At 36.2% G+C, this 23,039-nt stretch overlaps 1 protein-coding gene across 3 annotated transcripts in view; it reads right to left on the reverse strand.

Moving 5' to 3' along the window:
• Window positions 1-23,039, reverse strand: part of DPY19L1 (dpy-19 like C-mannosyltransferase 1) — a 97,895-nt gene that overhangs the window by 30,997 nt on the left and 43,859 nt on the right. For all 3 annotated transcript variants that reach the window (XM_047849285.1, XM_047849284.1, XM_047849283.1), the window contains exons 8-11: window positions 13,823-13,914; window positions 11,899-11,998; window positions 9,673-9,750; window positions 981-1,067 (exon numbers count right to left, since the gene is read on the reverse strand). In XM_047849285.1, coding sequence (XP_047705241.1) covers window positions 981-1,067; window positions 9,673-9,750; window positions 11,899-11,998; window positions 13,823-13,914 — 357 coding nt within the window. The remainder of the gene's footprint in view (window positions 1-980; window positions 1,068-9,672; window positions 9,751-11,898; window positions 11,999-13,822; window positions 13,915-23,039) is intronic.

Here is a 23,039-nt window from a genome sequence, read left to right on the forward strand (position 1 = left end):
GGCATATTTCTGGGGGAAAAGGATCTTAAGTATTATTTGTGAAATGGGGCAAAGAAATAGGAAGTTCCCAATTTGTTCATGGGTTCTAGAAATCAAGAAAGCCAAAATAATCTGAGTAACTTAAACAATTATTCAAAGAGAATATATTTCAATTAAGAGAGTACAATACACTTTTGTCTTCAGGAAAGCAGCCTAATGCTAAAGCACATGCACTTTTAAACACAGGAATAGTATTTTTCCTCTTAGGTACACTAAACATTATAATGGTGAGATCCATGAATAAAAAAGGCATACCCACCTCTAGAAGTCCTTAAATTTAGGAAGATTTATATTTAGAAGGTCATCCTGCCAAAAGTGGCAGAAGGAGTTAGACGACCTTTCACCATTTGTTCTAATTCTAGCAGACAGTCTCCCAACAATCTAAACCTGCTCTCAGTAGTGACTTAGCAAAATACAACTGAATCATCACCTGGCTGAAACTATCTAAATATTTCACACAAATAGAACAGGAAAAAGAAAAAAAAAAAAAAAAACTAAGAGAACCCAGGGCCCCACCACCTCTGATCACAGCAAAACCAGGAGAGACTACTGCGAAGTGCCACAGGGAGGCAAGGGGGGTCAGCGAGTGGAGTCGGAATAGGATAAAAACTGCAAAGAGGGGAGGAAACAAGAACACGAAGAAAGCGTGAAACCTTTCTCAAGTGAAACCTGGGACCAAAACTTAGGTGACAGAAAAGACAAGGAAGGAGAAAGGGCAAAGTAGAGGTATGAGGCAAGGGGCTATGTTTTCCAGTATTAACTCTTTTGTTTCTTTCCTGTTTGAAAAGTGAGTACTGGAATACTCTATCACATATAGATGAATTCATTAAAACACCTCAGGTGATTCTTATAGAAAATAACTCATGAATCCCAAGCCAGTGGTTAAAAAAACTGGTCAGTCATTAGTTTCAAAAACAGCCATATACTTAAGAGGCACTTACCCAAATAATTACCAAAGAGGAAGCATAATAAGAAGTTAATAACATTGAGTTTCCAAACATCAAAACAAAACAAAGTGCAAGAGAAATCTGGAAAAATCCAAGAAAAATACAATTAATGCACATAAAAAACACTGATTTTTATTCTTAAAATTGCACATGCCCATGATGAAATTCAAACCATTCACAAGAGAACAGACAATGAAAGCAGCTCATGTTCTATCCCACACTTCAAAACCCAAAAGATCGCCACCATCAACAGTTTCCTGTGCATCCTTCCACATAGTCACATGTACAAATTCCAGTTTGTATTTTTTAAAAACCACAAATGGAAACTTGGCCCATAAGCTATGCTACTGCTTGCTTTACTCTGACTTTGTTTCCGAGAGCTTTCCATGAATCCAAACCAATCTAATTCATTCCATTGAATAACTGAAAAAAGTACACCACTCTAAAGTGGTTCCATAATTTACTGAACAGTCCTATGACTACTGCTGAACAGGTAAGTACCTTCCAGTTTTATTTTGCTGCTATTTTGCTTTTCCTGTTGCAAACACCGCTATGATAAGCATCCTTAAGTGTATATCTTATATACATGTCCAACACTCGTGAGATAAATTATTTCATTTTTATTGCCATAAAAAATATTGTACCAATTTACCCTCCATCAATGGAATATGAGAGCTCCTGCTGATACACACTCCTGCCAATTCTTTTAAATGTTTGACAACCTTTTTTTTTTTTTAAGTTTTTAAGTTATTTAGAGAGAATGATCTTTTTGTTGTTGTTGTTGTTTATTTATTCAGAGACAGAGACAGAGAGTGTGCATGCAAGCTGGGGAAAGGCAGAGAAGGAGACAGAGAATCCCAAGCAGTCTCCGTGCTGTCAGTGCAGAGCCCAACTCGGGGCTCAAACTCACGAACCAGGAGATCATGACCTGAGCCGAAATCAAGAGTCAGACGGTCAACCGATGGAGACACCCAGATGCCCCTGTTTGACAAGCTAATATAAGAAAAATGTTGCCTCATTATTTCACTTTTCCATTCTTTTAATACTGGGTAGATGCACCTTCTTTTCTTCTATTTGTTGTTTTTGTTACTGTGTGTCTGAATTGCTTATTCCTACTGCCCATTTTTCTACTGGGTTTCAGTTATTTTCTTTAAGAGCTCTCTTTATACATTATGAAAAAAATCTCTCCTTATCAAACAAACATACTGTAAATATTTTTCCCAGTTCATTTTTATCTTTGTGTCATTTCTGTATTATGATTGTTTTCCAAATTTTTATGATCATCAAATTTATCATTCATTTCCTTTAGGTCTTCCATTATCAGAAAAGCTTTAAAAATAAAATAATCCATGTTTTCTTCTAGAAGTTTTCTTTTTGAGCCATATATATGAATTTCTATCTGAAGTTTAGAATCAGCTTAAGTTTCAAAACTGACATTTTTATTAGAACTGTTTTATTCAATAATATATCACATATTTATAGCTATAATCTGTCAACTGTTGAATCTTTAGATCCAAAAATACCACATTGCTTCCATTTCTCTAAGTGTTCCTATACTTATTCATTAGCAGAACATAAAATTTTCTTCATGTAGATCCAGCATATTAAGTTTACTTCAAAGTATATTATTTCTGTTGCTATTCTATCAGGAATATTTTTTCATCATGTTTTCTGACTGCATAAAAAAATTATGGTAAATATACAGAAATGAATATAATCTTTTATTATTTCTAGTAGTAGTTTATTAACTTTGGGTTTTTTAGGTATTCAAAATCATATCACCTGCAAATAATATTTCTTTGTCTTCCCTTTATTTTTGAAAGTCTTATTTTTTAATCAATTGTATTGTTTGATATTCTTTCAACAAAATTAAGTAATAAAAGTAACAATAGGCATTATCTGTCAAGCTTCTGGCATTAATGGGAATAGTTCTATTGATGCATCATTTTGTGTGATGCTACTAGCTTTTGAAGTATATGTATATATTTAAAATTTCAATGAAGGGGCACCTGGGTGGCTCAGTTGGTTGAGCGACCGACTTTGGCTCAGGTCATGATCTCGCGGTTTGTGAGTTCGAGCCCCGTGTTGGGCTCTGTGCTGACAGCTCAGAGCCTGGAGCCTGCTTCGGATTCTGTCTCCCTCTCTCTCCACCCCTCCCCTGCTCATGCTCTGTCTCCCTCTGAATAAATAAACATTAAAAAATGTTTTTAAATTTCAATGAAATTTCCATCTATTTTCAATTGATTACGATCTTAAAATAAGAAATAGATATTGACTTTTATTAAATACCTTTATAGCATCACAGGAAATGATCATATTGTTGATCTTCTAAAAATATATTGATGTAATAAATTATATTGATATAATTTCTAATGTCAAACCTTTCTCACATTCCTGGAACGAACTTAACTTTTCATGGTACATTATTCACATACACTTACTAAATGGGTAAGGAGCCAAATTCTCAAAATTTTATGACAATACCTTTTTCCCATAAGTGCTAAAATTTAAGACTAATTCTAAACTTTCCCAATCAATTGTGGCAAAAATTAGCAGAATAACATCACTTTGAATAAACAGATTCATAACCAACAATCAGGTAAAGCCATGTCAAGGGTATTCAAGAAAAAAATTAAGGCAGTATTAAAAAAGGAGGTCCTAAAGGTCTGCAGAGACATTTGCGATCCATTCCCACCTCAGCAGCCAGTCTGGTCACTTCCCTGCTCAAACCCTCCAAAAGCTTTGATTGTCACTTTAAGGGAAAGCCAAAGGCCTTACAAACACCTACGGAACTTCTAGGGCCTGCCCCACTAACACCTGGAACCTCATTTCACATTACCTTTCCCATCTCACTCTAATCCAGCCACATCTTGGACATGCAGAAACATACCGGGGACACCCCCATCTCAGAGCTTTGGTACCCGCTGTCTCTCTTAACCTAACAGACGCTACCTCCACTCCCTCAGCTATCTCTATGTAACCTTCTCAGTGAGGCCTTATCTTTGCACCCTTTTCAATTCTGACCTCCAGTACACACTCAGCACATTTTTTATCTGCTTTCTTTCCCTAATACCTTTGGAATTAACATACTATTTATCTTACATATTTGCTTTCTTTGTACTCTAGAATACAAGGTCCAGGGGTGCCTGGGTGGCTCTGTCGGTTAAGCATCCGACTTTGGCTCAGGTCATGATCTCATGGCTTGTGAGTTCAAGCCCCGCATCAGGCTCTGGGCTGACAGCTCAGAGCCTGGAACCTGTTTCGGATTCTGTGTCTCCCTTTCTCTGCCCCTCCCCTGCTCACGCTCTGTCTCTCTCTCTCTCAAAAATAAATAAAAATTAAAAAAAAAAAAATTTAGAATACCAGCTCTAGAAGGGAAGGGTTTCTTTCTTTTTATTGTTTTTTCACTGCTCTATCCTTAGAACCCAGGAAATGTTTGACAAACAACTCATTGCTCAAAAACATCAGTGAATTCAAATTTGAGGGAAAAAATTTGAAAATTTGAAAAAACAAAATTAAGAACTTAAAAGGTGCAGAATAGAGATTATTACAAATTATTTAGTATTTGTATTTTTTTGAGTATCTGTATTTTTAGTAGGTTAAAAAAATAAGATAACACTGTGAATGACTTATGTTAGTGAACTTTTTTTTTAAGTTTATTTATTTTGAGAGAGAGAAAGCACACAAGCGAGTGCAAGCAGGGAAGGAGCAGAGAGAGAGGGACAGAAAGAATTCCAAGCAGGCTCCGTGCTGACGCAGGAGCCCCCATGAACCATGAGATCATGACCTGAGCTGAAACCAAGAGTAGGACGCTTAACGGACTGAGCTACCCAGATGCCCCATTACGTTAGTGAAGTGTAAAACTTAGATGATATGGGGCAATTCCTAGCAATGCAAAAGTTATAAAAAACTATTCAAGAAAGAAATCTAAACCATCTTATTATCATGAAACAAGTTAGATGAGTAACTTAAAATCTGTCCACAAAGAAAACAACAGGTCCATATAGTTTAATAGGCAATATCACCAAACTTTCAGGGAATATTCCTTCCAATCCTAAACAAAATCTACCACAGAAAGAAAAGGTAGAGACAACTTACAATTAAATTCTATGGGGCTAGAATAAATCTGGTATAAAAAACCATCAAGTGTGGCTGGAGCATTCTGGGAGAATAGCAGGTCTGCTCACCTAAATAACAACTGCACTGGCCAAATCTGTCTGATGGAACTGTTCTGGAACTCGGGAGTCTATTAAGAGTTACAACTTCCAGGAGAACTCTTCAATGGGAAATTGAGTTAATTTGAGTCCATTTCAGCTCTTACCTCAACAGCAGCTACCCATCGAGACACAAACAGTCCTGCACAAGTTCAAAAGCATAGGCAACAAAAGCAAAATAAACAAGCGAAACTGTATCAACCTAAAAAGTTTCTGCATAGCAAAAGAAATGATCAACAATATGAAGAAGCAACTTACAGAATGAGAGAAAATATTTGCAAACCATCTAGCGGAGTTAATATTCAAAATATATAAGTTTTTACAACTCAATAGTCAAAGAAACCCAAAAGCCCACATAATCTGATTAAATATGGGCAGAAGACCTGAACAGACATTTTTCTAAGGAAAACATACAAATGGCCCACAGATATAAAAGTTGCTCAACATCACTAATCATTAGGTAAATGCAAAACAAAACCACAATGAACATCACGTTATACCTGTTAGAATGACTATTATAAAAAAGACAAGAGATAAGTGTTGAAGAGGATGTGGAAAAAAGGAACCCTTGTTTTCTGTTGGTGGGAATGTAAATTGGTACAGCCACTATGGAAGATAGTATGGAGGTTTCTTAGGAAATTAAAAGCAGAACTACCATATGATCCAGCAATCCCAAAGAAAGAAAATGAAAACAGGATCTCAAAGAGGTATCTGTACTCCCATATTCACTGCAGCCTTATTCATAAGAGCCAAGACATGGAAATAACCTAAGTTTGCATCAATGAATAGATATTGAAATTGTGATGTGTGTGCGTACACACACACACACACACACACACACACACACACACACATACACAATGCAAAAATTATTCATCCATAAAAAAAGGAAATCCTTCCATTTGCATCAACATGGATGGATCTTGAACACATCATGCTAAGTAAAATAACACATTAAGAAAAAAATAACTGGCACAGTTAAAATCATAGACATAGAAAGCAGAATGGGGGTTTCCAGGAGCTGGAGGGGAAGAAGGGGAATAGGTAATTATTGTTTAATGGGTATAGAGATTCTATCTCAAAAGATGAAAAGAGTTTGAGAGATGGTGGTAATGGGTGCATAACAATGTGAATATACTTAATACCATTGATGGGTACACTTAAAAAGATTAAGATAGTGAGTGTTACATTATGTATATTTTACCACAATAAAAACATGGAAAAAATTTCTGTTTGGAAATAATTATTTATTTTCCTTTATGTAACTATAGGGATTTAGGAAGTTGTAAAGTGATAACGAAAGAAGGTATTTCACAGTAAGAAACTAGTTCCGTAGTTAGTAAGTCACATCATAAACCATATACCATTCACCCAAGACAGGTTCTACTACAAATAAACCTGAGTAATGTTAGTACTTTTTAACTGTAATTGAGTCAAACACCTTACCCATAGTCACCTGTGTGACCATGTGACTGACCAACTCTAAATGCTAATTATTTTTTTTTAAACGTTTATTTATTTTGAGAGAGAGAGAGACTAAGCGAGCAGGGGAGGGTCAGAGAAAGAATCCCAAGCAGGCTCCACCCTGTCAGAGGAGAGACAGACATAGGGCTCGATCCCACGAACTTGAGATCATGACCTGAATGGAAATCAAGAGTTGGACATGTAACCGACTGAGCCACCCATGTGTCCCTACACAATTATTCTGATTTTTGCTGCAATGTAAAAACAAAAAACAAAAAACAAAAAAAACCAAAAAACGATATCAAACAGTTTGGGGGGAAAAAAGTCAAGTGTAACAAAAGGATAATTACTGTCTAATCCCATTCATGAAGAGATTTAAAAAGAGATAAAAAAAGAGATTTAAAAAATTCATGAAGAGCAAAATGAATCCAGTAATATATAAAAATTGTATTTAGTCCATAAAAGCAAGGTTTCTTGCTGTATAATATGAATTAATATAATTTACCACAGTAACATATTAGAGGGAAATATACACAGGATCATCTAGACAGACACTTTAGAAAAGCATTTGATGAAACTTAGCTTTTATTAATTTCTTTTAAGAGGTGCTCAAAGCTTGAGGACATGTTAGAAAGACAAAGAAGCCAGCTTTACGTAGCTGGCCAAATCAGGAACAAGTTAAGCATAAAAGCATAAAAATAAATAATGAAAATGGTGGATTATACTGCAGTGAATAAAACAGATGCCATTTTCTCTTGGACATAAGAGAGAAAGTGGTAAGAGATTTGAATAGGAACGTCACAAAAAAGGAAGCACAAAGGGCCCATAAACACACGAAAAGATCTTTGGCTTTATTGACAATCAGGGAAAATGAAAATTAAGGCCATAAGATACCATTTTATACTCACCCGAAAGACAAAATAAAAAAAGGATGTACAATAATATGAGCTATATATTATCCATTACTGTTTGAGGTAGTCTAATCATTTTTGAAAAACAATACAGGATTAAATTAAAAAGCTGAACATGTATATAATTTACCACCCAGGAGTTCTACTGTTAGGTAAATACCCTAGAGAAATTCTTAATATATATGCCTCAGGAGGTACATGTGACAATATGCAGCATTATTCATAAAAGAAAAAAGAAGAGGAAAAAACCTAAATGTCTTTCAACAAGAAAATGGGTAAATAAATTGTGCTTTGTTTATACAATGGAAAGTGCAAAGCAAAGAAAATGTCTGAACTCCAGTAACATCAAAATCTCAGAAACCTAAGTAAAAATGTAAGTCTCATAAACAGATACCATTTTTACAAACCTTAAAAACAATACTAACCTATAATAAAAAGGGATATATTATTCAGGAATACATAAAAGGTAAAGTCACCAAGAAAAGCAAGTTAGTTATAATTTAACAAGTCAGGAGACTGATTATCCCTAGGAGAAGTGAGGGGGATGTATCTAGGGCACACAAGGATTTCCAAGTAATGACGGTTCTATTTTTCAGTTAGAGGATGGGCTCATGCTTGTTAATTTTACAACTGTACTCAAAACTTCCCTATATATTATAATGTCCTTTTATAGAGAATAAAAAACAATAATGGCATATTATAATAACATCAAAATTATAGGGAAAAGAAAACATTAAATTTTAAAAATTAGTGACAATGACAGATACTCTTGAAGAATAAACATTCATCAAAATAAACCATCCAGCGCCTTAGGACCTTTGTTCTAACTGTTCCATGACATCTACTTAGCTAACTCCCTCTCCTTCCAATCTTTGCTTTCCTCTCCTCTTCTCCCTAAAGACCTGCCCTAACTACTTACTTGATATCTTAATCTCCCACCACCTAAGACTGGCACTCCTGAAAAAATTAAAAATAGAGAACTACCCTATGACCCAGCAATAGCACTACTAGGAATTTACCCAAGGGATACAGGAGTGCTGATGCATAGGGGCACTTGTACCCCAATGTTTATAGCAACACTTTCAACAATAGCCAAATTACGGAAAGAGCCTAAATGTCCATCAACTGATGAATGGATAAAGAAGATGTGGTTTATATATACAATGGAATACTACTTGACAATGAGAAAGAATGAAATCTGGCCATTTGCAGCAATGTGGATGGAACTGGAAGGTATTATGCTGAGTGAAATAAGTCAGTCAGAGAAGGACAGATATCATATGTTTTTACTCATATGTGGACCTTGAGAAACTTAATAGAATACCATGAGGGAAGGGAAGGGAAAAAAAAAATATTTACAGAGAGGGAGGGAGGCAAACCATAAGAGACTCTTAAATACAGAGAACAAACTGAGGGTGGATGGGGGGGGTGGGTAGGGGAGAGGGGAAAATGGGTGATGGGCATCGAGGAGGGCACTTGTTGGGATGAGCACTGGGTGTTGTATGTAAGCCAATTTGACAATAAATTATATTAAAAATTAAATTAAATTAAAAAAAAAAAAGACTGGCACTCCTGATCGCCCTGAGGTACCTTGATTTGTTCTTTTCTTTTTTTCTACAGTCCTGTGTCACCTTCTAATACTATATACTTTGTCCATTTACTGTGTTCATTATTTACCCTCTGTGCTCTCGCATTCCCCATTCTCCCAGAATGTGATTAACATGGATGCTGGGATCTGTGTAGTTCTAGTCTCAGGTACAACCCACATGCCTGGATAGTTGGTGCTCAGAAATGAACATTCCACTTCATTTTAACACAAGGCTCCTGGATAATACACCATTCTATGTTTCTCTCTCACGAATTCTCTCTTTTACTTGTAGCAAGTCAGGCACAATCTCAAACCAGATAACATGACCCAAATTAACATTTTCTGGGTGGCCTATTTTAAAACATGGTCTGTTAATTATATCACAATATTTGAATGACACTTTTTTTAGTTATGGAATCCTATTATGAGTTTCAACCATGTGTATAACAAATAGTAACAAGGAGTTTAAGGTCAAAGTAAATCGAAAAACAAAAAATTTAAACCATTACCATGTGTATATAAATGATCTTCCGTAATTTGCACACATCAATGTATCCCACAACATATACTGCAAATAATGATGCAATCTGAAATTTAAGAAGAAGTTAAATTATAAATAAAAATTACATACATAATGAATAACTATAAGAATGAAAAAAAAGATTATTTTTTGTTTCTTCTCACTTTGATTTGTATTTATATTAAAAGGAAATTCTTTAGTTTCTCTCTTACCTGCCAATTTACTATTGAATATGGTCAATATATAAATATAGCAAATATTGATGTTTTTCCTTCCATACACAGCTGTCTTACATAACCATGTAAATTTTCTACTTTGTGGATTATTCAACACAATACTCATTATAATGTCAGGGTGACTCTACTGTCAACATGTACAATTACAAAGTGCCTTGCCCAATCAAAAAATATAAAAATTTAATTATAATGTATGATAATTAATACATAATTGGGAAAGGTACATTGAATTCAAAAGTAATCATGTAATGAGTGTGTGTGTAAAAATGCATTAAGTTCTGCTTATTAGTCACTCTTTACAAGAATCTCCATTAGTGTTCTCTTTCATATAAATATTCAAGTACTTGTTATAATCAAATTTATCAAATTTCAAATTAGAAGGATAATTTTCACTACTTTTAACTTTCTTCACAGTTTTGAAGAAACCTGCATATATATTTACCAAGAATTCAAAGAGTACTGGAGTTATTTAGATGAATTAATTGATTAAATGATAACAATGTACCTCTTCATAAAATACAGTTACTCGGTCAAACAATGACTCTCCACCCTTCTTCATGGAGAAAGCAACTCAGATTAAATTCCATGCTTCCCCTACCACACAAACATGGTACAAATGAGCTGTAAAGTGGCTGAATGCTTAAACACAGAACTTAAAATTTCATTCATCAAGTTATTTATCTCCAAAATGATCTACAACAAATTTTCTCATTAGCAAGAAAAACAAGATTTCCCTTTACCAGGGATTTACCCAAGGGGAACACTGCATTGCCTAAGGATGAGACTAATATGACATGGTAACTGGGAGGAAGTGTGCCTCATTATTCAACATAAGCCCCTCACTCCGTGCAACGCCTTCCCCCACTCACCCCCCCCCCCAAAAAAAATAACAACTCCCCTAGCTGGAAGCAACGGGAACTCTCCCTTTCCACCCCAGAGCCAAGCAATACGCAGCAGGCCTACAAGGGTAGACTCTTAAGCAGTGTCTCTCAGGGACATATTTAAGCAGACACATTTAAAATGTCACCAAGCTAAAGGAAACAAGGGAGCCTAAAAGGTAAGATCAAAGAAAGAATGAAGTACAAATAGAGCCTCTTTTTAAAAAATAATGATAAAAGCAGCTGACCTAACTGGCTTCTTGCTAAGTACCAGCAATGTATTAAGTCTAATATACATTCCCTCATCTGATCCTAACCCAATAAAGTAGGTTCTTTCATTTTCTCTATCTCACAACGGAGAAAACTGAAACTAAGCAAAGTTAAGCAGTTTGTCTAAGTCAAGCGGCTAGTGGACAGAGTTAGGAATCAAACCCAGGTCTTACTTCATATCTCAAGCAAGACATTTCCAAGATTACAAAGCAACTCTTAATCTGCTTTATATGAATAGGAAGATGGCAAGCACAATGAGGGAGCAGAAGTAGCTGGGGGCGGGGAGCAGCATAGGGAGAGACCACCCACAATTCACTCCCTCTCTCAGCAAGCACCTTCACCTTGCTTCATATACTTCTATTTGAAGGGAGAAGGGGGCAAGAATGCACAGAAAAATGATAAATTATAGATTGGTGGGGGAGCTCTATAAATAAGAACTGTTTAGCTCTCTGTCCTATGTTATCCTGCGTGCATTTATGCTCTGGGTAAGAATGTACAGCGTTATTCATAAAAGAAGTACATTTATTTAAGAGAAATACTTAAAGTTTTAGCACTGGTCCTCTTTTTAGCACACTAGCAACACCGAATAACAAATATGAGTAGGCTCTTCAGTTTGAGTTCAATAAAGGCACTCCACTAGTAAGTCAATAAGGAGCACTCACTAATACATAAATGTTACATATTTCCCTATCTTGAACTTTCTTTAAAAGTATTAACTAAAAAACATTTTAGGACTTAGAATCATGTAATATCTCAGTTCTATAATTTTACACGAGTACACATAATCAAACACACTGAGCTTAATTCCATTTAAAACTGTAAGCACCGTACCTGAGTAAGAAGCACGAACTGAGCAAACTGCCACGGAAGCATGAAAAATACATTGGAAATGCAGAGTGCAATCAGGCTTCCTCTATAAAGTTTTGTAGCCCTTGGGAAGATAAAATAAATATGAGTAAGTTTAACCACGAGATATTCTAGCACGGCCCCGAAATGCTGCAAATTAGTATCCCTTTACATAATCTGGTTATAACATAAACCAGACATGAAATGAACATATGGGTTAGAAATTATACTCCCTGACACTCAATTCCAACACCTTTCCATGAACAAAACAAAGCTTGCCAGAGAGAAAGGGCAGTTGGGTCAGTATATCCGTTGAATTTTTTCAAACTGTATTTTGGCGAATTTATAATCGAACATATTTAATGCTCCATCCCAATAGCTTCATTTGGAGAGTCAGAAGATGTGTATAAAAAAGTAGCATATACTAAGTGGCAAGTATTCTGCAGATAAATTGAATTCCGAATATGGGCTGAGCAGAGGGAAAATCTGTGGAGGGTGTGGGATAAAAGTTGGGTCCTGCCCAGGGAGGACCAAGAGAAGAGAAGAGAAGAGAAGAGGCAGGAAAGGCAAGGGGCCACTGTGGAGCACCCTTAGAGGCTTCACTTTCCTGACTTGTAATTTAGGGGACCTTCAGGAAGGTGAGGCAATTTTATCTTTCGTGCTAGTTTTGAGAAGTACTTTTCTCCTAAATCAGTGAGCCAACGAGAAGCCCCCAACATGTCTAACATCTGCGCAAAGTGAAGTGTATATGCTAACACAATGCAGTATACACCTTAAAGAGATCCTCCTCAGGATAAACCTACCTGGGGCAATGAGCACCGCCACAAAACGCCTTTCTTTACTTCCTTAAGCATCCCGTTTCCGAGGACATCCCTCTCTGCTCTTCTAATCCAACTCTTTATATCATGTCCCTATATCAAGTACTTTTAAAATCCAGGTAACCTTTTTGTGAGCTATGAAATCAATTTATTAGCTACAAACCCGTAATTTTTAATGGAGTGAATACATCCCACATTCAGAGAGGGTCCTGTCTACCTAAGGGACAAGGCCACATAATGGCTCTAGTCCTGCTGAGGTTGTCACAGGTGGAAATGGATCGTCCAAACGGTTTTGGTGTAACAGATTTCAACCAGCTTCTCCTACATTCTGCCGATCGTCGAAGGGAGTTCTTAGTCTGAGTCATCTTCAGAGTTTCGTCAGGCTTTGTTCTATTTTTTTCGCAGTCCCCATTTTGTTTAATTTTTACCCTCTGAATCAAGGCAACATCCATCCAAACTCAATATTCACCGACACAAAGGAGAGAGAAGTGTTCTTATGGTGCGTGAATCTCTGTGAGGTCTCTAGCTGAAGGCCAGATGAACGTGAGAAAGCCCAATCCAATCCTGAACTTCCAGCAGGAATTCTCCTAGTAAGTGTATCTTTTTACGCTTTTCTTTTTACGCTTACTGTCTGATTCTAGGGGATGCTAAACACATACAGGAAGAATTACACGCGTGAATGTACCTGGCCACAATTATTCTACGAACTGTTCTTTCCTCTGAAGGACTGTATCTTACAGGTTACACTCTACTGCCATCAGTCTTTCCCCTTCTCTGCCTACTTTTGGGAAGCCGTGGTGGCAGCAGAAAGTGACTTGGGAAAGAGGAGATGGCAAGAGTGAAAGCAGATTTGCTGCTCCTCGAGCAACTAAGGAAAAAGGGAGAAGACTGGAAGGCAGCTGAAGAAAATGTCTTTGGTGCTGAATATTTTGAAGGTATACACTTAAAATAACCATGGATTCAACCTAGCATGGCATCGTCTTAATTATTTCATTCTGTTGACTGTTTTTATTATGGAAGCTTAAAAAATTCTAGCTTAAGTTATTCAATGCAAAACAAACAAATTAGACCTAAGGAGAAGTCAAAGTTACCTGAGAATGTGAGTCACAAGCAACATCTGAAGTACAAGGAACGGATAGGAGAAGCTTTCGCGGAGAGGTGGTGTCCACATCACACGTGTGCACTAAAAACAAAATTCATAGTTTATGGTCTGTCTGTTGAATGTGTTAAGTAAGACATACTAATCGAAAGCAGCTATTTACGAACACAAAAAAAGTTTTTTTCACACATAATTTAAATGGTATGTTGGAAAACAAGCTGCTAGGTTTTCCACCAACAGCAAAACTGAAAAGTGAGAAGCGAAACATTATTGAGAGGGGGACACACATGGCGTAAGATCTTGTGAAATAGTAACATGAATTGTCAACAACAAATACCAACAGACTTCAACTACAGCCTAAAAGGAAAGTGGGGAAAGCACCAGCAAGAAAATGTTCCGCCAAAATGAAAAACGTTTCATTTTGAATTGGTGGTGGAAACCTGTTTAGTTTGTCTTCTTCCACTTGAATTTCAGCAAAACTATCCATAACCAGTACTTCAAAACTCTTTGTAGTTATCAATGTCAGTATTTTTATGCACAATGCTGCTTTACAAAAAAGTGGGGGGGGGCAGCATTCCATTTCTGTTTTTACTTTTTCTTTGCCCAAGCGACCCTTGGCTGCAAAATATTTAAAAGTGGCAGAGGGGATCAAATAAAAAATAACAAATCCTAAAATGTAATGTACCAACTCTACTAAAGAACTCACTTTGGACATAAATAAATAACGTTCCATCCCAGTTTTAGTACTCTTATCATTTTTCTGCATCTATACGAAATGTATTAATAAGTCTATCTTTCAATTAAAGGAAAACTATACTGAATGACATATAAACAATCTGATTTTACTACTATTAAGCTACTCACACTAGATGAAATCATTACATCTTTCAAGTCAAGCAGATTTATTAATTTTATTTTTTTAAGATTTTTTATTTTTTTTATTTTTTAAGTACTCTCTACACCCAGCATGGGGCTTGAACTCACAACCCCGAGAGTAAGAGTCACATGCTCTACCAAAGGAGTCAGCCAGGTGCTCCAAGCAGAGTTACTTTAAAGACTACATGGAATTACAAAGACCACAGTGAATAAAGGAAATAAACCATTCCTTTATTTTAGCTCTGCCTCAGACTATTAGATATTTCCACTACTGCTATAGAAAATTTGAGCCAATTTACTTCTCTTTTTAACCAAAATTCACCATCCTCTATGAAATTTAACATAGATACCTATTTATAAATGAACTATACACACAAGAGAATTCTGAAAAGATTGAAAAAGTCTTTTTAAAATGCATATTTATTGTTACTGGAAGGCAATTTAAGAAATCTGTTAGTTTACCAAATTAATTAGAAATTTCAGTATGATTGATAGTAGAGATATATAACCATACTTTATAAAGCTATCAATCTCTGTGCAAAAACCAAGAAGAAAATATTTAAACTATGTAATTCACAATTTGAGAATTTTCTCCATTCAGACTGTTTACCTACGTTTATTTTATTACCCAAATTCAACTATGGTGCCATCTCTTAGAAATTCATTTCTTTTACTAGCTGAAGTCACTCAATTCTCTAAAACTCAATTACACCCCTTGTAAAACGTAGGATGAGAAGGCCAAATTACAGAACTGAAACAAAGAGCAAGGTCATCTGCCTCTACAAAGTTAAGAGTGAATGAATGCAAACGTATGGGAAAGTGCTTATTGCTTCTCCAATGACACCATGTGCTTTACTAGATCTGGTACAAACATAACTGCTGGTCCAGATGACCCCAAGTAATTTGAAAATAGTAAACAGGTTTGCTTTAATCAGACCTTAAGTCTCAACAAGTATTTTCCTCTAATTATAATACAGTTCTCTACATAGGATGATAGTTCAAAATACCTTCTAAAGGCATCACTGTGAAATTTAGGAATTATAGAAGGGAATAAACATGTGAGCTCCTTCACATGGGGTTACACACTGTGTTACGCACACTCAGACAAAATACAAGAAACTCCTGAATTATGAAAATGAACTCAATGAAAATCTGTTTCTTTAAACTGTCCTCTTATAGTATATAATTTCTGGCACACATTTCGAAGCACTAAATAATGCTGCACCATGATACGGCCCAGGTATTAACAACAGCTCCGATTTTCTGCTTAGGAAAGCCTGAATTTCAAATCATCTACTCAAGAATCAAAAACCCAGGAATTTCAGCAGTAGGCAGCTTCATTTGTCAAGCTCTATTTTCTTTTTTTTTTAATTTTTTTTTTTAACGTTTATTTGTTTTTGAGACAGAGAGAGACAGAGCATGAATGGGGGAGGGTCAGAGAGAGGGAGACACAGAATCTGAAACAGGCTCCAGGCTCTGAGAGCCCGACGCGGGGCTCAAACTCACGGACCACGAGATCATGATCTGAGCCGAAGTCGGCCGCTCAACCGACTGAGCCACCCAGGCGCCCCTGTCAAGCTCTATTTTCAAATGGCTTACGTATACTATTAGAGATCTAGCATAATCTAATCTACTTCTCTTCATAATGTAAAACTAAATAGGAGAACAACTAACTCGTGAATTATAAATTAGTTAATATCAGAAAGATCGTGTTTAAGGCTTGTTCTAAGAGTTTTGGCCAGAGCTGATATTTGTAGGATTAGTCATAAATTGTTGTTGGTATAACGTCTAGGTTTACAATAAATTATCCCCCTTCTGAATGATGCACCACAATATTAGCTATAACATTGCTTTATATTACTTACTGTTCATTATAATATTGTGTTAAACCCTGCACTTAAAACTGCTTCCAAAAAAAGATTTCTGGCCCCCATGGGTTTGGCTACTTTCCTGCAGAGAACGGTACAGGTTTAAAAATACTATTCCTGGGGCACCTGGGTGGCTCAGTTGGTTAAGCATCCAACTCTTGATTTCAGCTTGGGTCTGGGCTCTGCGCTGACAACACAGAACCCGCTTGAGATTCTCTCTCCCTCTCTCTCTCTCTCTGCCTCTCCCTCACTCACATGCTCTCACTCTCTCTCTCAAAAAAATAAACTTAAAAAAAATTCTATTCCTCAGATGCTAACCATAAAAAATGCTAGGAGTAACAGCCACAATTTGAACATCTCTTTGATGTTACTTAGGGCAGTACCACTATTTAGGAAGACCTTTAGCTCAGAGTGGGCTTTGTGTGGCTGGCTGATGGTGTTGCACCTTGATAATAAGCCAGGTACCTTTCTTGGAATTTTTGTCTCTTTCTGTACCACGTAATGATATGCTGCCCAATTAACCAGTCATATAAATCAATTTGAATTTGTAACACAATTTTGGCTCACACAAGAATTAATGTGGCAGTAATATATAATTGCTAGTATTAAGTTTTACTACCTTAACAAAGAATTTCTGCTGATTCTATGAAAAGAAAATTATCTTTTTTGTCTCTGAACTTTCAGGATATCAGTATACATCTGTGAAATCTGTAAACTTTGTTGGAAAAGCATTGAATCACATCTTCATGCCTCCATCTATTGCTGCAATGACCCAAACTTGACCATTTCTTACTCATTTAAAATAGAAAATATTATCTGACAATATTCTAACAATATATCTCCTTTACCATGTGGTTGTAAACTATACCTCTCAAAGTGATCAAGAATCAGAATTCTGTCTATAGTATGAAAGTATTAGTCAAGATATAAAGGCAGTATAAACTATAAGTGATTTTAATTGTATTATCAAAATAATAACATAGAGAAAAATAATTCAAGTCACTTCTGAATGTTTAATTTTTGAACTGACTGTATAATTAGTAGAATATACTCTTGCAAGAAAAAGAATTGCAAAAAAATCTTGAGTCTTACTAGCAAATTCATTATTGGTAACAGGATTAGTGTACTAATTCTGAAACTACTTCTTGTATATTATAGAATAAAGCAAATAAGTATATTTATTTAAATTGGGGGAAAGAGGAAGATATAAATATGGAGTGGGGGAAAGTAAAGAAGAACCCTAAAATAATTATTGGAGGAATCAGTAGGAATTAATGATTTTTGAAAAGCATATTTACTAGCCTTCTGCTGAAAAGAGCTAAAAGTAATTACACCCTAGTACCAGTGAGTTCAGCAAGGACCCTGCTTGTGGTCTCTAAATACCATTTGGGGTGCCTGGGTGGCTCAGTCATGTAAGTGATTGACTCTTGGTTTCAGTTAAGGTCATGATCTCACAGTTTGTGGGTTCGAGCCCTGCATCGCGCTCTGTGTTGATGGTGCACAGCCTGCTTGGGATGCTCTCTCTCTCCCTCTATCTGCACCTCCCCTGTTCTCTCTCTCTCAAAATAAATAAACGTTTAAAAATAAATAAATAAATATCATTTTCCACTAAAAGCGTCCAAGGTTCCTTAGAAAACAGTGGATTTGGGGCAGCTGGGTGGCTCAGTCAGTTAAATGTCAGGGGTTTGATTTCAGCTCAGGCCATGATCTCATAGTTCATGAGTTTGAGCCCCACATTGAGCTCTGTGCTGGCAGCATGGAGCCTGGCTGGGAATTTTTCTTTCTCTTTGCCCCTCCAGTGCTCAGGCTCGCTCTCTCTCTCTCACACACAAATAAACATTACAAAAATTTTAAAAAGGGGCGCCTGGATGGCTCAGTCGGTTAAGTGTCTGACTTCAGCTCAGGTCATGATCTCACCATTCGTGTGTTGGAGCCCCGCATCAGGCTCTGTGCTGACATCTCAGAGCCTGGAGTCTGCTTCGGACTCTGTGTCTCCTTCTCTCTCTCTGCCCCTCTCCCACTCACACTCTCCCTCTCTCTCAAAAATAAATAAACATTTAAAAAAATTTTGTTTTAAATAAAAAAAAATTAAAGAAAACAGTGGATTCCACATCTGGAGATAAGAAAAGTGCAAGGTGATCCTGTAACACCTTTTTTTTTTTTCCAGAAAGGATATGTTCAAAGACAAATGGGGACATCTCAAAGGCAGAGAATAGTACCCAAAAAGCCCACAAAATCTTTAGGAATTAATTTAACATAAATATATGTCATCATGTCTGCACTTAGTTTAAATGGATTAGAAAAACGTCTGTGATGTGTAGGAGCATGTATAAGAGAGAGAGAGCAAATGTGGGGAAATATTACAATTGGCAAATGAAGTGAATCTAGAACAATGTGTACATTAATTTTTCCAAATAAAAAGCTAGAGAGAAAAAGAAACATGTAGTTTTTTTGGTACTGCCTTTTTAGGACAAAATGTACAATGGAATTAGATAGAGCCCAAAAGAAGAGACAGAACATCTGTTGGTTTCTACTTTCACACCTGGGAACAACTGCATAATTTAGGTATGGACCTTCCACAGACAGTTTTTGCTGGTGCCAGATATAAAACAGATAGACTTCTAACAACAAAAACTGGAATCTGGAAAAGCCACAACACAAAAATAAATCTTTTTGACAACTTCCCCCCCTCACACCAACGCTGAAGACAGACAGACAGACACACACACACACAGACACACACACAGACACACACACACACACACACCCCACACAAATTTGGGAGAGTAGGCAGCAGTGGGGAGGTGTAAAAAAGCAGAGATCTCACAATCTCATACAATGCTTAGCTTCCAGGAATTTGAGGGAAGTTGAATTCAGAGATGGATTGAAAGTAACTAAAAGGCTGAAAACGAACCCCCTCTCAATTCAAATGCTGGTAAGATCAAAGAGCTAATGCCCTGGGCTGAGCAGCTGGGAAGTTGGAGATTGAGCCTAAGAGCAGAGATCTCCTTAATTCAAACTGGAGGCAAACTGAAACAATGAAAAGTATAGCCCTGCCCAACTAAAGCAGGACTCATAGTGAGATCCAGATGCTCAGGGCCTCACCTTACATGCCTGACCCGAGAAAAGATGGTCCTTCTCTGGGAAAAAGAAAAAAACAAATGAAAGCAATTATCTAGTTCAGGCTTTCTCATTTTTTCATACAAAATGTCTTACATAAGATAGAAAGCTATGACACATGCAAAATAGCAAAGAAACAGAACCCACAATCAAGAGATAAACTCTAGTCAACAGAATTAAAGCCATAAACAACATAAATGTTGGAATTAACAGACAAGGACTTTAAAATAACTATAATTAGGTTTTAAAATTTATAGAATAAGATAGACTGGGTGAACAGATGTGAATTTTCAATAGAGAAATGGAAGCTCGAAAAAAACCCCAAAATTCTAACATTGAAATTCATAATATCTTAAATGAAAAATTCACCGGACTGAGTAGCAGATTGAATGTACCAGAATAAAGTACCAGTGAACTCAAGGACATGGCAAGAGAAAATATCTAAATAGAGACAAAGATAGAAAAAAAAACAAAACATGAATAAAAACAAGAGGAAGAGAGTATCAAAAACCCATCAAAAATACATGGAATCAGAATCCTCAAAGAAGTGAAAAGACAAAATATTTGAAGATACTGGCTAAAAATTTTCCAAAACCGATTTAAAAGAATCAACCCAGGGAACAAAGATGTTCAGTGAGCCGTAAGCAGGGCACATACAAAGAAGACCACATCTAAATTTATGACCATCAAACCAATGAAAGCCAAATATAAAAAGAAAGTCTTCAAACCACCACAGAAGAGATGTACTACATTCAGAGTAATAAGGAGAATGATAACTGACTTCTCATTAAACAACGGAAAGCAGACGACAATAGAATAACACTTAAAGTGCCGAAAGGTAAAGCTATCAACCTAGAATTCTTATCCAGCAAAAACACGCTTAAAAAAAAGAAAGCAAAATAAGGACATTTTTAGACAGGCAGAAGCTAAGAGACCCTGCTGGCAGCAGATCTTCACCGCAACGCTAAATAAAGTTCTTAAGACCAAAGAGAAATTCTACCAGATGGAAACCCAGATCTGTAGAATGAAAAATACCACTGACACCCAAACACAAATGTCCAGATGTGAAGGATGGCTAGGAGATAAAAAGGGAGGGATGTTTGCAGGGCAAAGGCACAGCACATACAAAGGCTCTGAGGAAGGAAAAGGGGTAGTCCTTTGGGGAAGTAGAGGGGGAAGGGCAGTGGGACCTAAGCAAAGAGAAGAGCCTGGACAGTGCTGAGAACCCAGCAGGGCCCAGGTCATCAAGAGGCTAGTTTTCTACGATATTATAGGCGGTTTTCAAATCTAATCAACAGATACATTCCCATCTAAGATCAGCACACTTTTTTTTGACTTTGGAGTTAATGCAATTTTAATGTAAATTCACAAATTGATAAACACACCTCTCAATAGCCTGAATAAATAACACATCTTTATACTCACACAATTTTCCAAATTAATGTAAAAAGTAATTTAAACTGCATCACTCTTCTGCATGTAATTCCTCAATGGCCTTCCCACTTACTCCAAATGAACCTTACAGTGACCAACAAGGACTACACAATTGGCTTCTTCCACATCCTACTCCCCATTATTAACTGGCCTCATCCCTTCTACTCTCTGCTCCTGTTGCGATAGCCTCCTTGCTACTTTCCCCAAAAGCCAGGATTCTCCCACCTTAGACAGAAGATGGTCTGACCTTCAGATGCTTATCCACAAGGACAGGGGTCCTTGTTTTACTGACATATTGACATATCCTCAGCATCTACAAGTACCTGGCATACACTGAGCCCTCTGTATACATTGTTTTAATTGAGTTGAATAAACAGAAGACCCAGAATAAATGTCCTGGCCAAAATGTTACCATCACAAGAAAGGGAAGAAGGGAGAGAGGGAAGAAGAAAAAAAAAAAAGGAAGAGAGAAGAGAAAGGGAAGAGAAAAAGTTCCACAAATTATTAGCAAGGAAAGAACTCTGTACTTTTACTCCTGAAAGATAAACTGTTGTGTTGTCTTTGAAATCCTACTCCCTTTTCTGAGAGTTATCTGTGTTGAAAGAAGTTTGGAGAGATTACGGGTTAATCAGAAAACTTAGAATCCTGTCCCTGCTTAGCAACCTTGACTCAAACATTTAACCTTTTAGTGCTTCCAATTATTATGCAAACTGGAATATTATTATCTCCTATTTATCTACCATACAAGAACATCCCAAGGATTAATGAGACTGTTTTCAAAGTGTTCTAAGAACTGCTTTCCAAATCTTAAATAACATAACTGTGTCAATAACTAATTAGGAACATGTACATTATCTCAGTTCAAAATTCAGTTCAGTTCAGTTCAAAAGTATTTAAGAAACCAATATGGGTCAGAAATATATTATGGGTAATAAAGAAAGGTTAATTAGATATGCCTCTAAAGCAAACCTTTCATATACTACTTTGAATTACTTACTTTGGTTTCAAAAAAAAAAAAAAAAAAGAATTTTCCTCCTCACATGTGCCTATCATTTTATCTGTGAACATGTTTCACATAAAACACCATTAGCCATCTTAGTAATAACTTCTAAAAAAATCTCATCATGAAAAAGCTAAACAAACCTATTTCACATATAATGAATTTTTAACAGTCTAAAATTAAAGAGAAATATTGTATTTAGGTTTTTTTTGATACACTCCTCTAAATGCTTTTCAATCAGTATGCTAAAAATCCTACAGTATCAACTCATGTGGCATACATCTGATCTTGTAATTAGGAAGGATTTAAAAGGCAGAGCAAAACTGTTAGCTTTCATCTTAGCAATAACTCCCAATTGGGACAGAATCAACATTTAATAAAAAAAAAAAAAAAAAAGCTTGACAAGTGAAAACATCTACATAATTTTTATTATGAAATGTGCAAGCTCAATATTATTATTACTATGAGCAATTAATAAGTCCTTTGTTACATTTTCACAGGTTTCAGATTTGGAGGCTTTAAATTTCTGTTTTAAATCATTTGATTACTTCTTGTATACTATACATTGTGTAGTTCTTTTGTTAAGGCCAAAATGTTCCCTATGAAATCATCTGAGTGAAAGACTATTTTCAAAATATACTATCTTAGACTCAAGTAGAGAGCAAACTAAACAATGGAAATAGAATTTAAAAGCAAGTAACAATCCATAACTATTTTTTGGCATACAAACCATTCACTCGCATGATTAAGATAACTCTCCTAAGAAAGAGGGGTCCAGATTAGTAACCGCCAGCAATTCCGGTGAGCAAAACACCAGGAAGCTCTAGAACAGTTCACTAAACATGTGAATAGGTACGACCAGAGTAGATGCTTCCCTTCTATAAAAATTATAGACTTTGAGCAACATCTTT

The sequence above is a fragment of the Prionailurus viverrinus genome, chromosome A2 (assembly GCF_022837055.1).
Source record: "Prionailurus viverrinus isolate Anna chromosome A2, UM_Priviv_1.0, whole genome shotgun sequence".
NCBI lineage: Eukaryota > Metazoa > Chordata > Mammalia > Carnivora > Felidae > Prionailurus > Prionailurus viverrinus.